Source organism: Ictalurus punctatus, chromosome 8 (assembly GCF_001660625.3).
Source record: "Ictalurus punctatus breed USDA103 chromosome 8, Coco_2.0, whole genome shotgun sequence".
NCBI lineage: Eukaryota > Metazoa > Chordata > Actinopteri > Siluriformes > Ictaluridae > Ictalurus > Ictalurus punctatus.
In genome coordinates this window covers 13,704,971-13,721,334 of record NC_030423.2, presented here as the reverse complement: position 1 = coordinate 13,721,334, position 16,364 = coordinate 13,704,971, and the positions used below count along the sequence as shown (strand labels likewise).

Genomic DNA, 16,364 nt, shown 5'->3' with positions numbered 1-16,364 from the left:
AAAGGAAAGTGTGCCGAATGTTTAAGTTAAAAAAGACATATGATGTGACATACAATAGATGTACCTTTAGGCTAAGCATAAATTTGTAACCATGCTATGTGGTAAGTTTAATTTGCTGAACATTTTTTTTCATGCACAGTTTACATTGCATTGGTACACTTTCATTGTATAATTTAAGATTTTTTTTCTTCTTTAATTTTATAATGTTGCTACAGAATGTGTACAACATCTGCAGTTTACATCGTGCTGTTGCAATTTTGGCAGGTGCTTCAAATATGGCTGCCAGAGAATATTACAGAGATACCAGGAATATCTCCATAGTGACATGGACCGAGGCTGGAAGGCATTCAGCAAGCTGCTTGTGTAAATAAGACTAATTCTCTGCAAAATTGCTTGCGTCCATCCAAATCAAAGGAAAACCCATGTTGAGGCTAGCTAGTTTATTCATGCAACCTGTGATGTAAAGTGTTATTTGCTGTCAACTAGCTAACAAAAATATTGCAAATGGTACATATAACGTGGCCTACAATGACCTTATTCGACAGTATTGATGTTATTAGGACAGCCTGTTCCATTAATTCTTGTGATGAGTCACGCATTTCAATTTAAGACATATCTAGATGAATCAGTATGAAATAGACCTGCTTGTTTTTTTGTTTTTTTTGTCTGTGTATGAGTTCAAGTTGAATAAACAAACCACATAATAAGCCAATAAATTCTAAATATATTCATGGAGCTACCTGGACATGTTCAAACAAGTCCACAGACACAATACAACCTGCAGTATAGCTTATCCTTTCTGTGTGTTGTGCTTTTTCTCTGTTTGACATGGACATGCTGTGAGCACTAGTGACAGGCCTTGCACCCAAAGCTCACTGCTGACCTTTCTGATTGCATTTTTTTTCAAGGTTTGTTACGTTTGTCTGAAGATGTCGGCCGAAGCTTCCCCAGGCAGCCCAACAGCGCCATTGTGTGTGTGTGTGTGTGTGTGTGTGTGTGTGTGTGTGTGTGTGTGCGTGCAACATTTCACTGCTTGTCTTCCAAAATCATGCCTACTAGCTCTGAATTGTGAGCGCATGCAGAGCGCTGAACCTAAAACCTGCTGCTTTGAATTTTACATGTTACAATACTTAATCTCTGCATGACTAGTCTGTTGATAGTTGCTGGAGGGAGTTCCACTTATCATCCCGTATGAATCATTATTAAGATGTACTTATTCACAGCTGCCTTCTCCCAGATCGTTGCGTGCTCAGTCAGAGTGCAGACGAGTGCACAAGTGCACAGTCATGTGTGCAGTACAGATTTCAAAGGGAGCAAAAAATTGTTGTGATGTTATGGAATGGAGAGAACCACACCATCTCACTTTCAGTTGGTGGTGGAAAAATTGTATGGTGGACCCACCAAGTTCAGATTGCTGCCAATGCCAAGGTTCAGCATGACCATACCCAAGGAGGGAGGGGTCAAATCCTGCTCCATCTGCTCTCTGCTTTTTGGCAACAAAATGACTGCTAGCAGTAGGCGTTTCTGGCATTCTCAGTGGTGATGGTGACGTTAACCCTGTGCTGCAACGGACAGAGTGTCAAGCCAGAGCTGGAATATAGGTCAGGGTCATCAGGTCAATCTCCCAGAGGGACATGTTTTTATGTCAGACAAATGATCAGTTCCCTCAAATCAAAACCACTTCTTCAGCACTAAGTGTTTAGGTGTTCAGTGCTTCAGACCTGAAGAGGAGGTCTGTAATTGGGAGTCTTTTTATTTCCACTAATGACCTGCTGTGAATAAATCCACCAGGAATGAATTACTGAAAAGAGAAAAAGTGCATAATGTAAGATATTACTGTGTAATTTAACAATGTTCAGGCCATTGGGACTTTTCATCACCTAATGTATAGCCTTTGGACTAGAATTGCTATGGAAATCGAAGTCCCCAGGTTACCAAGTAGCTTGCCCACGCGGACAGCCGTTAATCATCTTCACTGCAACACTGGCGTAGCAGAATTTGGCCAATGTGTCAAGCAGCAATTATGTATACTTAGTGTTGTCTCCACCCTCTCCTCTGCATTCCTCTTTCTTGCCAGTCAGATTCACTCTCTGTCTCACTTCTATCATTCTCTCTCTCTCGCTCTCCTCCAGTCATGTTTTATATAATCACTAAGCCTTTAAAAGCTGTTCATTAGCTCCCTTTCATCATGGATGCATACAATATTGAGGAAGAAAATAGAAACGGTCTTAGTGCCACATAATAAGACATTCCTATTATATAAATCATATCCGAGCATTTAGCCATTATACTTTCATTCTGGGCTGAGTGACACACAAAATTACTCCATCGCTCCATTTCTTTCTTTGCATATTGGTTTGTGCTGATCACAGATGCTAATGGAAAGAGACGAGACAAAGATTATGTTCCGGTGGATGAGAGGAAACTGTTAAAGGCATCACAAATCTATTGCATACCTTCATTAACTCAGTCCGGCAGCGCAGTTTCAAGGGGATTTGACAGCAATATGGGACTTCCCGTACCTCAAGGACAATGTATATGAACCTGGATAGCCCACTGTTGACTCATAGAGCAATAGAAATGTTGGGAAAGTGTCATTAGAGGTGGTGTCAACAGAAATGCTTCACGTCAGATGTGAAGGACATGCCAGCAATTAAAGCCTGCTTCTCTGTCAACAGGCCAAAGCTGATTGCCTTTTCTATACTGCCTCACATGAAGTGTCTGTGCCATTTCGTATAATGCAAGAAGATCGAAATTATTTTGAGCTCACCTCTGTGACTCCAAAGTTTCTAAAGATAGTGGTCAGTGTATCAAGGCGGTACTCTTAAGATGGAGTTGGGTTTGACCACTTGCTGACAGGCTGTCAGACATGTCTGCTGTTTTTCGGTAACTCCAGCAGAGTCTTTTCTCTTGACCCCACTAGTCAACCAGAATAGGACATGAGCATTTTGACACATTTGGGGTTAGTGGACTGAAAATAGTGTGAGTTTTTGCAGTATAGCACATTAACACATTTTCATGCAGACATGCCAAAGTGCTGAAGGAAAATTTTTGGAAAGGATAGAAAAAAAAAGCAAAGGAAGCCATAAAAAATAGAAAAAAAAAGAAAAAGCTGAATGCCTGATTATTCTGTTCCTAGTAATGAGACTGTAGAATGTTATTTATGTTTGGCTGAATCCCAAGCCTTCATGAATGATAATCTTGTCACTTAAATCGAGTGGTACAAATCTTATTTTCAGAATTAGATAAGACACTGCTGAGGAAGAGACATCTGAGGTAATCAATAAAAAAAATCTGTGCCAAAGATAATTTAAGATATGCAGGTGTGTGAGGAATTGCTGAAAAGAAATAGCCAACATTCTTAGTACAAAATTTAATCAAGCAGTTAGAATGTCTAGCGATGAAGACAGGAATGCTGATTACTCTCTTGTTGATTACCAAGGTATGATATGATCATTGGCTACTACACAACAGATCTTGGCATCATGAATCCAAATAGAGACAGATTATGACTCACCTTATGGGGACAAGTGGCAGGAACTGCAGCCAATGTCTTGTCTGGAGTCTGGTTCTGGTTCTGCAAGAGAGACAAAAAACATGTTAATTAAGTCTCAATGTAAAGACATAAGTAAAATCTTATAACATGTTGTATTTAGAAGAGGACCTATTGCCTGCACAGAAGTTCTGAAAAAAAAAAATGAAGTAAGTGAGTAAAGGTTAAGATCATTAATCTTTGGAGGTGAAATACAGAGAACCATGGTGCTGTTTTTATCCTCCCACATTAATGACTCTACTAATAATTGCACCATTTCCATACAACATATGCAGTAAGTCCAAAACAGGATTTCATTAGGCAATTACCATTTTGTAAATATGCCTCTACATCAGACAGATACATGAAATGCGACACTAAAAAGGTTACGCTTAGCTAAGCCAACAAGGCAACAACAGATGGTCCTGCTGTTTGTGATTATGCAGGATGCAAGGCCTCTACACACACAAAAAGTGCCTTCATTCAGGTGACCTCACAAGTGGGGGGAAAAAATCAGAAGGAGAAAAAGTAGTCCTGAGGCACCATGGCACTCTCAACAGGCAGCGATGGCCTCACAAACTTCTCCCTCAACTACTTCAGGGAGGCCCAGTTGATTCCAAGCAGGTGCCGCCAGTCATTTCCTCACATCCAATTATCTTCCTGTGGCACAGCTAATGCACCTTGACACTATTAATGGCTTCCTTATGGTATCACCAAGAGAGATGAAACATTGAACTGTCCAGGATTCGACATCTATATTTCATACCACTTAGTGGAGTCAGCATGAAGCATGGGGTAACCTAGCTTCACACCCACAGATTCATAAAAGGCTAAAGCTCTGTGTAGCAGCACTCAATAGCCTCACTTGAACACAGAACAGAGAGCTTTTTTATTTTTTTTTTAAGTCCCACACCTGCAACTCCTCGACTCCAAGAACGATAATCTAGCTTATTAATATCTGTGACCAAATACCAATTACTGCCTGGCACCTCTATGTCTCCATATGTTTTCCCGTGGCAACAGCTTACACTTTAATGAGTGTGTTTCAAGCAATATGTGTCAACGCAACCTGAGCAGCGCCGACATAGGTAGTGGAGAAGGGGAGGCTAACGACGTACACCTTTTTGTGGGCACAAGGGCAGCTCAGAGGACATGTTTATTTCGGAGTGCCACTGTCAGCATCTTTCATACTGACCTGCTTCTCTACTGCAAACCAAGACATCTTGTCCAGCTCAAAGTAGGGATGCATGTGATACTGTGCTTATCTGATTCTGTACTCTTTTACTCATACTCGAAAAAATTATTTAATACACAAACAACCCATACCACATGTTAGAGTGTAATGTAAGCCTAGTGTACATTGTCACATTAATGAACAGATGACGTGAAATGATAGCAACCTGTATTTCATGATTCCATGATTACTCAGGGCAATCAAAGCAAAGCGGAGTGAGGAAAATCAAGAATAGGATCTACAGTGTTTTCCTACAATAGAAGTAAGCTCATGAAGCATCTTAAACATAAACCTTGAGCATAAGGAGTTCATTGCTAGGACTATATGCTTGCTCGTGAGAACAAAATGTCTTCAGAAAATAAAATGAAAATGAAAATAACAGCTCCTAATGTATGTCCAGACAGCTCCTAAGGTATGTCCAGATATACCTTTTTCATTTTATCACTGCAAGTCACCAGTTGCTGAACTATGAATTTGCCAGTAGGTGTTCCTACTACTGGTTGCCATAGTAACATTTATCAGTGGGTGGCGCAACTAGCATTCCACTTTTGACAACAAACCAGATTTCTTACTGCTAAAATGAAACATTCTGGAGGGATAGAGTCTGTATATAAAATCGTATATAAAATATTTGTATATATGCATCACATCCAGTGGTTGCTGTTGTTCATGTTGCCGGAAGTCGGCAACTCTCACTGAAAATTACTTTATGTATGACCTAGGATTGTCAAAAGTACTGGTATTTCGATACCAAGTTGGTACTAAAAAGAAAAAAAAGGTTGACGTTACCAGATTTTCATAAGCACTGGTAGTAAAGAATACCGTGTCAACCCGGTACTGACACACTGTCCTACAGGTAGTCAGTCAGAATCTTTTCACGGGTGCACCGTGCAACAAGAAGACATTGGTTGCGTCTGAAACTGTATACTTATCTACTATATAGTAGGCAAAATACATGCGAAACGTAGATGCCACATTGGGCGCTGGATCATAGGTCAATGTCTCTGCCATATTGGTCCGGGCAACAGTAATGTGTCTCAACTTATATTATAGTTTATATTATAAACTAAACTGCCAGTAATCAAGATTTTCATCTATACTGTTGTTCGCTTTCAAAGGGAACTCAAAATTGCGTGAACTTTACGCTATGGAAAGCACCCTTCGCACGTGACCTATATCTGAAGCTGAAAGAAAAGTATGAGTATGAGTGAGAGAGAATTCAGGAAGTGTGTCACGCCTTGCTCCCGTTTCATCATGGGGGGAGGACAGACACACTTTCTGTGTGAAATGTCTAGGTGTGGAGCATGCCAGGACAGCCCTTGAGAGGTCTGACTATGCTGATTGTGAAAGCCTTACAATTAGGCAGCTCTGCTCGCAGCTCGCACTCTTCTTGGCTGAAGGAAGTTGGGTTTCAGAGGCTTATGGAACTGGGACGGCCACTGCCGAGGCAGCCAGCTGGCTGAAGTCCTGGGTATCTTGTATGGATCTGGAAGAGATGGAAGAGATGAGCGCTACTCTATCTCTTGTTCTGTGGTCTGGGTCTTGCTCTCCACCGATTTTTCAGACTCTGAGGAGCCAGAAGGGTGTGCCACAAATGGAGAACAGCTCTCAAGCATTTAAAGAGCTGCTTGAAGTGATTAATAAGGCTGGATGAGTTTTTTCTCCCCAGTGAAAATAAATTTCCCTCACACTGCAGTAACCCCACCTTTTTCCATAAGTGCATGATGAAATATCACGCTTCTGGAGAAAACCATACATAAGCTGTATTTATAACCCCGTGATGTCAGATTATTTGGCCATCATGAGGAATGAATAGCATGGCTATTTAGCTACCTCTCTCCATCGACAGCAGGTAATTTAGGGGGGCCGGCTTTGCCATCCAAGCCATGTAAGACCACCTCGGCATTGTTGGGCAAGGCCTACATGGCAGTGGGTCTTGCTTGTAGGTCACTGCATGCAATGGCAGTGTTGTAGGCCTGCCAAGCAGACCTGCTGAGTGAGCTCGACATACGGTGGTATTCAGCCCCGTCATGTCGAGCTCACCCGGGCATCCATGAGTGGAGCCCAGGCCAGCACTAGTGCGAGGGAGGCACAGGAGATGAGTGTGGCAGCTCTCTTCCCCCATGGAGAGCCAGGGGAACTGGGCAGCCACAGTCACAGCCTGCTAATAGGTCTGATCTGAGAATGGTCATATAGGCCAAGCAGACAAAGGAGGAGCTGTTCTGAGGGGCCATGGAGGGACATATCAGGGGGCATGAGGTTGTTAGGGCAGTTAGCCCCCAGTACCACTGTAGGGCCTCCCCTACGCAAGGCTGTCCCAAGTTTTCTGTGTTCTCTGGTCACAGGTTAACGAAAATCTGATGCTTTCCCTCCGATAGAATGTGGAAAAGTTAACGTCACTAAAAGACCATCTGGCAGTGTGGGAACTACTGCCAAATGTGTCTATGGGTTCTGTCTACCATAGAAAAGGGTTACTGGGTCCAGTTCAGAGCTCAACCCCCCGAGATCAAAAGTGTGCTCACCACAGTAGTCAGCACAGAGCAGTGCCCGATGTTAGAGCATGAAGTAGGATCCCTCTTGGACAAAGGGGTAATAGAACATGTAGCCTTTTCCCTGAGGGAGGGAGGTTTTTACAGCCATTATTTCCTGGTCACAAAAGAGATGGGAGTATGCGGCCAATTTTAGATAGTGTTATCTGAACCATACTCTCCAGACATACAGGTTGCTGATGCCCAAACTTTTCATTCCACAGATTCAGTTCGAGGACTGAGTTGTGAAGATAGATCTAAAAGGCGCATATTTCCACATAGAAATATTGCACTGTCACAGGAAGTTCCTGAAGTTCACGTTTGGAGGCCGCACCCAATGTCATACCATTGGGCCTATTGCACATGAGACCGTTTCAGTGGTGGCTGAAAATTCGGGGGTTTCGTTCCGAGGATGAGACCTCTGAGAGTAATCAGTGTCACATGGCGAAGAGAATTTGGAGGTTTCCCCAGTTTCTAACTTTGGGTCACACTCTAGAGGCGTCTCCTTATTGCAAGATGGTAATGACAGATACCTCCCTCATGGGCTGGATCTTAGACAGCTGTCCAGCTCACGGTCTTTGGAGTGGCCCTCATCTGAAGTGGCATATAAATAGCCTACGAATGCTGTGTGTACTTCTAGCTCAGAAATTCTTTCTTCCTCAATTAAGACGTCACTATCTGTTAGTTGTGATAGACAACACAGCTGTGGTCTCATATATCAACCAGCACAGAGGGTTATGTTCACGCCCCCTGTTCAGGCAGGTGCACCTAATTCTTCTCTGGACAGAGGGAAAGTTCTTGTCAGCGACTGCAATGTACATTCCGGGCAATGTGGGGGCAGACATCCTGTCGAGGCAGAGGCTGAGGTCCAGGGGTTGGAAGCTCCATCCTCAAGTGGTGGAGTCCGCAAGGCAGAGGTTCCGCCCAGTGGAGGTGGATGTGTTCGCCTCTGAGGAGACAACACACTGCCTGCTGTGGTTTGGCCTCACTCCTCCTGCACCATTGGGGCTGGACTCCATGGTGCACACATGGCTAAGGTCACATCTGTATGCTTTTCCCTCTGTTCCCACAAGTTCTAACGAGAGTTCACCAAGACTATCTACGTCTGCTGCTAATAGCACCTTATTGGCCAGCTCGAATATGGTTCTCAGGGATAATATCCCTGCTAGACAGCACTCCTTGGGAGATTTCCATCCACAAGATCTACTGTTTCAGGCCAGCGGGCTGATTTACCACCCTCAGCCGGAACTATGGAAACTGTGGGTCTGGCCCCTGCGGGGCACCAGCTCATAGATTCTTGTCTCACAACTGAGGTTGGAGAGACCATGTTGAATGCTGGAAATTGTATGCACTCAAGTGGCAAGTATTTGTCTCATGGTGTGAGGACCATCAGTTAGAGCCAATGACCTGCGCAATGACTACAGTCCTGGAGTTCTTACAAGGACTTTTTTTCTCAGCTGGGTTAGCTCCTTCTACAATCAGGGTCTACGTGGCCACCATTTCGGCCAGCCATGCCCCTATTGATGGAGCCTTTTTGGCATAACATCCTCTAACTTCAAGGTTAGAGTGGTGGCTGAAGCCTATCTGCAGACCATGCATACCTTCCTGGGACCTTTCTGTGGTCCTGGAAGGTCTGTCAGGTGCCCCATTTGAGCCTTTAGAGTCAGCCTCTGAGAAGCTTCTGACTCTAAATGTAGCTCTTCTGCTGGCCCTGACAACTCTCAAGCGAGTAGGAGACCTACAAGCTCTCTCTGTTGCCCCTTCCTGCCTTGACTTTTCCCATGGATTAGCAAAGGCCTTCCTATATCCTAAGCCGGATTATATTCCTAAAGTGCCTACTTCTGCAGCCCAGCTAATAGTGTTGCAGTTTTTCTACCCTACTCAGGTCCTCACACCAGAACAAGGGAAATTTCACCTACTGTGTCCAGTAAGGGCTCTCTGTACTACCATCCAGTGGCGTAAGTCGGAGCAGCTGCTGGTCTGCTAGCGGCGACAGTAGGGTTGATGCTGTGTCAAAGCTGTGCATCTCTATCGCTTATGAGGCGCACGGTCTCGATACGCCTCTGGGCATAAGGGCTAATTCCACTAGGGGGTCGCCTCCTCAAAGGCTTTGTTCAAAGGGGTACCCTTACAGGATGTATGTGCTGCAGCGGGGTGGTCTATGCCGTACACATTCGATATTACAACCTGGATATACGTTCTAACCTGGGCTCGAGTGTCTTGCAGTGACCCTCGGCCTCAGACCTTTTGATCAGGCCATGCCCTCAGTATGACTGAGTGGGTATTCTCATTCCCACAGTATAAAGCTCACACAATGTTGAGTTCGCTTTGAAAGGGAACATCTGGGTTAAGCCTGTAACCCTGAACCCTGAAAAGAGAATGAGACATTGTGTAGCTTTGTCATATTGGGGCATGCCTGTGAATTGCGTCTTCGCTTCAGATAATAGAGGCTGATGGCGCAGTTCGCAGGTGCCATTTTTATATCATGCGATGCGCTTAATTGCCACATCACCTGATCACGGCAGGCATGTAATTAGGCATGATGTTACACAAGTTTCAGATACTGGTCACGTGCGAGGGCACTTCCCACATGTAAAACTCACACAACCTCTCGTTCCCTATTCAGGGAACAGGATTACATGCGTAACCCAGACGTTTTTCTTCAACCGACTTTTATGAGAAGCTCCTCGATTTGGCTGAGTGACTACCATATTGTGAATCTTACTGTAGATAGTTGGCTAGTTAACTTTTCTCACACGGAAGATTTCCTAAAGAGAGACAGATGAGGAGGAAGTGAGAAGTAACTGTAAGAAGGGAAGGTGTTTCCGCAAGTGAGTCCTCCGTGCTACACAGTGAGCACTTCAAGCCGTAGGACTTTGACAGGACAGGTCAGACTGTCAGGATTAGAGATGGAGATAAACCACCTGTCTTCAGTTTCCCCACTCATCTCCAAACAGTAGGTGTATCGATAGGCTATACTCATTTAATAGCTTGTCATCAAATCATGACTTGTTGTTGTTGTTGTTATTATTATTATTATTATTATTATTATTATTATTATTATTATTATTATCATCACATAAATGTTTTTCCACTTTAACTGTAAACGTTTTACCGGATCCATAAAGGATTATCTTATAATCATCATTGTAAAAGTCTGTTTTGGAGTATATCTGTATCCTTTTATTGCTAATAAAATATAGAAAGTAGACTGACTGCCAGTGTCTCAATATTTGTATTTGCCAATTTTGTTCCATTTTGGTACAATGATGGTCAATTATTAGTACTTAATGATGCACTATTTCGATTTTTTTCAGTATTTCAAAATAAACGACCTTTGTTATCAGAATTCTGACCTGGACCACAAGAAAAGCTAAAAGATGGGGTTGAAGACAGAAAAATCAATTTCCACAATGAAAAAAAAAAACTCTTCATGTACATTTCATGTACATTAAGTTATATTACATTAGGGACGTCTCAGCATTTATTAACCAAGTAAAATAAGCCAAATCTATGCTTGACAAGCATGACTTTTCACAATTCTTATGACGATTAATTTTCCAAATCTAACTATCGAGGTAAGTAACTGGAGACAGAACTATTTTTTGTACCCCACGTAGATCATAAACCACTGAAATCGTTTGAGTGAACGTTATTGCGCTTTTTATCCATTTATTTGTATTTGTTTATAGGGCAGTCACCGGGCCAAAGTGGCCAATGCGGCGTCTATGTATGTCTATGCATGGAAAATATATGTGGTTTCAGACACAGCCATGGCGACCGGTGGGGCAGATCACAAAGGGAACATCATCATCAATAACCAAAAACTGATTTGTAAACGGAGTAACTGAAGTTTTCTGACAAAGGAGGAAACACATTTATCCTATTAAAGCACCTTAAAGACTGACACCTGGATTTATGTAAGTTTTTGTTTTTGTTACTTGTTTATTTAAAATGATCATTGTTAATTTGCTTTTGCTGTGTAGGAGCTCTCGGCCATTTGTTTTTCGCTTTCAGTGCTATTATCACTAAGTGTGTAAAAGCTGCACCACTAAAATTTATGTGTGGCTAGATTAGAAGAGTGACTGGCTTAACTGCAGCATTTATTCAAGGAGTTCAAGCAGGTGAGTATCAAATTATGGTAGCGGTTGCATTATGAAAGTTGTAGTATAGTTTAACTTGAGTGTACTATTGCAAAAAAAAAAAAATCCTCATTTTTGCTTACTTAGCATATGCGCATTTAAAGCTAATGCAGTCAAGAGTCCTTATTAACCATTTAATGCTTTAACTTTTATTGGGGTAAAATAAATGGGAGGACATGATGGGGTTTATTAATTGTACACAACAGGGACTTTTAGATGATCTATATATTTGAAATTTATTAATTAATAAATCTTTATTTTTATTTATTTTTTTGGCTGGATAATTTTAGTAGCTTTAATAATGATATATTTGAAACATACAGAATGCCATTTTTTAAAGGACATTTTATATTGATATTTAACTTTATTAATAAAATAATGTGTAGTTCAATTAGCATGTTTTTGTGTTTTGCTGTGGTACGTAAATTGGTACAGAGTACCGTGGAATTTTACTGGTATTGCTACTGACTACTGAAATTTTGCTATCGTGACAACCCTAGTATGAACGTACCTTTACCCAATATGTTGTTCTCAATTCTGATGCAATTAAAAAAAAGAATACTTTACTTCAAGCTTTACAGAAGCAATTTTTTTAAAAAGTGAAACAAAACACGCTCTCCACTGCAATCCTACTCGATCCTAGGTAACTAATATAGCTAGCTAATGCATTTAATTTAAAATCAACTAGGTAGTGATATATATAAAAATGCTTTTCATAGGGACTATTTAATCCATCAAAACATAACCAAAGATAAATAAAATGCTCCATGATTGATTAATACTAAGTAGGTTACTCATTTCAGTATTACTTTCAGTATCAATGAGTACCAGAACAGAAAAATCTAAAAAAAAAAAATGGCATAGACACATCGACTAGCTCAAAGTATTCCATTCGTGCGAGCAATATTGCATGTTTGCTCTGTAATATTTATTCACTATACATGTCTTTTTATGATTCATTAATAAAATTGGCTCTTGATTAGGATTATGATTGACACAGAAACTTCTGTGGTGAAAGAATTCCTGGTAATGCTTCGCTTTTCATTGCCCATATATCGAGCACCCATGGGTAATAATTCCACATGACGGGTAATGCATGTGCACTGTATTAACTTGTTCTAGGTTTTTAAATAATGCATGGCCCTATTAGAAAATGACACAACCAACACACACACACACACACACACACACACACACACACACACACACACACTCCACCAAGGCTTCACTGAGCTGCAGACGCGATTATCCGAGACTGCGCTGACCCGGTGTGCTGTGTCCTGTGCCCTCAATCTGATATGCAGTGGAATTATACGCTGCAGTGAAAAGTTTGGACGATGCACATTCTAGCTAGGCAGGTCAAAGCTGACATCTCAATGGTCGGCTGTTATTTTGGAGAGCTGTTAACTCTAACTGAGAATGGAAAAATCGTGTTAGAACACTGCAAATTTTGAGGGCTGGGGGGAGTATTTTCCATCCTGTCAACTCACTCCATTATTCATGCAGTGCTTGTGAACTACTGAAAACTGGCAACACTTCCAAGAGTTTAACATGGAACCCAGAGACAAGAACACAAGAGAATGCTGATAGTACTTACATTTAATATCTAAACAATTTAATATTGAATAAACCCTTAGAAATGTCTTTTTTGATTTTTGAACATTTGTCACATCCTTTATTACTAGGTTTCTAATATTAAAATCACTACAGCAATTTATACATGTGGCTATACAGATTTGCATCATGTCATATTTTTTCTCAATAAAAATCGCATCTCTTGAAATACATTTTTAAATATATATCAAAACGTGATTTGAGAGGAGGTTTTCCTATTAAGAAATGCTAAGAGTAGATGGCCTGTGATCAGGAAGGACATGAACTTGGATGATAGTACATTCTGTGGTTTTGTATTGTGAAAGAACTTATATGTGTCATATAAATATATATAATTATATGACGTAAAATGGATTTATAGTCATCTGTTTATGACTATTTATGAAGTCAATTGAAATTGAAAGATGTGAAATGTGTGTCTTTCCTGCAGGTACACTAAAGCTAGTGCACTATACACCATACACTCTAAAAAAACACTGGGTTAAAAACAACCCAAATTGGGTTAACTTGTCAAGTTGAGTTGTTAATTTTAATCCAGCAAATGGATTGTTTTTCAGCCCAAAGGTTGGTTTCATTTTTACAAAAAAATGCTGGGTTAATTTTATTTCATAAATGGGTTTATATTTTCAGGGTTAATTTTTCCCCATTGAAAATGTCAAATATACCACATAATAAACAAATGTCAACATGGTATCTCCTTTATTTATACACAAGAAGGTGTTCAGAAATGTATTGCTAGAGCTGCTAAAATGGTGAAAAAGTGTATAGTAATGGATTTATGGATAAATATATTGATACAAACCTTCACTCAATCAATTTTTAACACACCTATGTGTGTAGTTAATGACAACACATTTTGTTTTGCTTTTAACACAATCAGTTTGTTGGTACATTTAACACATATTGTGTTAGTACATTTACACAAATATGTGTTAAAAGATAACACAAAAATAATACATAGATGTTTTTAACCCTACAATTATCCTAAAATGCAATTTGTTTGTATACTAAAATTCTACTAAAATGCTCACAAAATAAACAAACAATTGCAAGAAATTCAGAGAATATTTATTAAAATCATTTTTAAAAAATTGACAGATATAAGAAATGGAATTGATGCATCTTCTTACAAATCTCACTTCCATTTAGGAAAATAAGTGTACCACTCCCTTCCATTTGAAAAGCTGTAAAAGAGCAAAAAGAGTGTTGGTTAGTTGTTAGCTACAAAATATGGAAAAATGCCTTTGGGCTTTAACTGAGAAATTGTGTTACAGAATCCCAAGTTCTGTAATTTTGGAAATGTGAAATCCACTCTCCTAATGAAGAAAATGGCACTGTAGCCTCACCAGGAAAATCTAGCTATCCTGTGAATATTTATTTTCCTGCCTTTAGCACCTCATCGACATTTTTTTTTTTTTTTGGCACAACCTGATTAAGTCAACCAACATTACAGAGATAGTGGAAAGCATTACAACTTAAACCCCAACCTCTCTTTTTGAGAGAACTTTGTTGAGGAACTTTTGGCCTCAACATTACTGAGCTAGCTAAGTTCCATTAGCCACTGACTGCACCTGTTAACCAGCATTAACCTTCGCCGAATATATAAAGAAACACGGCTCTAACCCATCCTCCTAATGCTAATTACTACAGCTTGCCTTGCCTTGCTAAATGTAGTTAACATTAACCCACTCACTGTATTACATCATGGTGAACAGCTGTAATGCTAGGTTATCGTTAATTTTAAAAAAGGTAAAGGGAATGTCTAACATTACTGCAAGCTGTATGCTAAAGTAATGTTATCATCTCAGGTGAGCGTTAGCATCACTCATCCCTACTGGGACTGGTGACAGCATCCAGCTAGCCAACCCTAACTCGGAGCCTTAGATAAGATGAAGACCCAGAAAATTATAGAATAACCTCAGTCCATATTTCTCAGCCAACATAAACACATGACACTAGTAGTGTAACACCAACACTGAGGGAGCAGTACATGATATTAACTTTTGAAGCCATTGCGTTAGGTAAAGTTAATTATCACTCACTGAGTTACTGTTTTCCAATGAACACATTTTCAAGAGCTCCCTGCCTAAATATCACAAACTCAACCAGGCCTTTTCAGCAGCATTAATGCTAAATAGTGATGAATGCTAACTTACTTGTCAGTGTGAAAACATCTACCTCCACCTGCGGCGAATTCAAACTGAGTCCACGCTAAGTTGATTTGACCCAAGGAGCTGGTCTGATGTGTTGTGGTGGGGGAGGGGTGATTTGATTCAACTGTCAATGAAAATGACCCAGCCATTAACCCAGCGGGTGGGTTACACAAATCTATCCCAAAACTATCCAAGAAAAAAATAACCTATTTTTGTACACTATACAATAAAGCATATCATCATTATCATCATCATCGGACTTCATTTCGGCAGCAGATATGCACTTTTCATAAAATAACCAAATAATGTATTTTCAGAAATGCTGAAAATAAATATGGATAGTGAATATAAAGTTAGGTGTAATATTAAGACTGGTATAATAAGATAAGATAAGAAAGGTAAACTTTATTTACCTTTATTAATTCCACATGAGAAAATGAAGGTGTAACAGGAGCAAGATAATTGGACAAATAGTAAGCCAAAAATATATCAATGCAAATAGAAATGTGACAGTTTTCATATGACAAGTATACAACATATCACAGAGTGAATGTGCAGGGCTGTAAATACTGTAACTACAGTATATAAGAAGAATGTACTGGTGCAGTATATCAAATGATTATCCATGTGCAAAAATACATTACAATGATTAACAGCAGGATGTTATATATTGAAGGACAGGAATATCAGCTTAAGAGTTAAAAAAGTAAAAAAAATAAAATAAAGACAGTGCAAGATACCATGATATTGTCCATATGCTCAATGCTTCATGTGAGCATATGGTGGATTTATTTATTTTATTTTTTTCCCTTTTGCTACAGTATGTGGAGTGTTGTTGTTGGATAAACGGGGACACTGTGCCAATAAAAGTCGAGAGAAAAGCACTTGAGAGGAGAGACCCTCCTTGATTTGAGACTACACCTGTTATGGTAGCTTTTAGTTTCTTAGCACTGTTGAAGAAGTAGGATTTTGGTGGTTAATGATAACCAGTTCTACCCTGGTTATACTGGCAAGGTCCAAGCTTCCCTTAACTTTACAGTATCAGGCAGGGGGTGAATGCTTCTTATGTGTCCAGAGGATTTGATTAAAAAAATGCTTTATTGTCAAAGAAAATATAAAGTCAAAGAATACGAAATTACAATAACAGCCTTTATATGAAAC

At 40.2% G+C, this 16,364-nt stretch overlaps 1 protein-coding gene across 1 annotated transcript in view; it reads right to left on the bottom strand.

The window, feature by feature from the left end:
* pcdh11 (protocadherin 11) overlaps positions 1 to 16,364 on the bottom strand; it is a 210,707-nt gene that overhangs the window by 107,780 nt on the left and 86,563 nt on the right. The window contains exon 4 of the mRNA XM_017475170.3: positions 3,518 to 3,577. Within this exon, the coding sequence (XP_017330659.1) occupies positions 3,518 to 3,577 (60 nt within the window). The remainder of the gene's footprint in view (positions 1 to 3,517; positions 3,578 to 16,364) is intronic.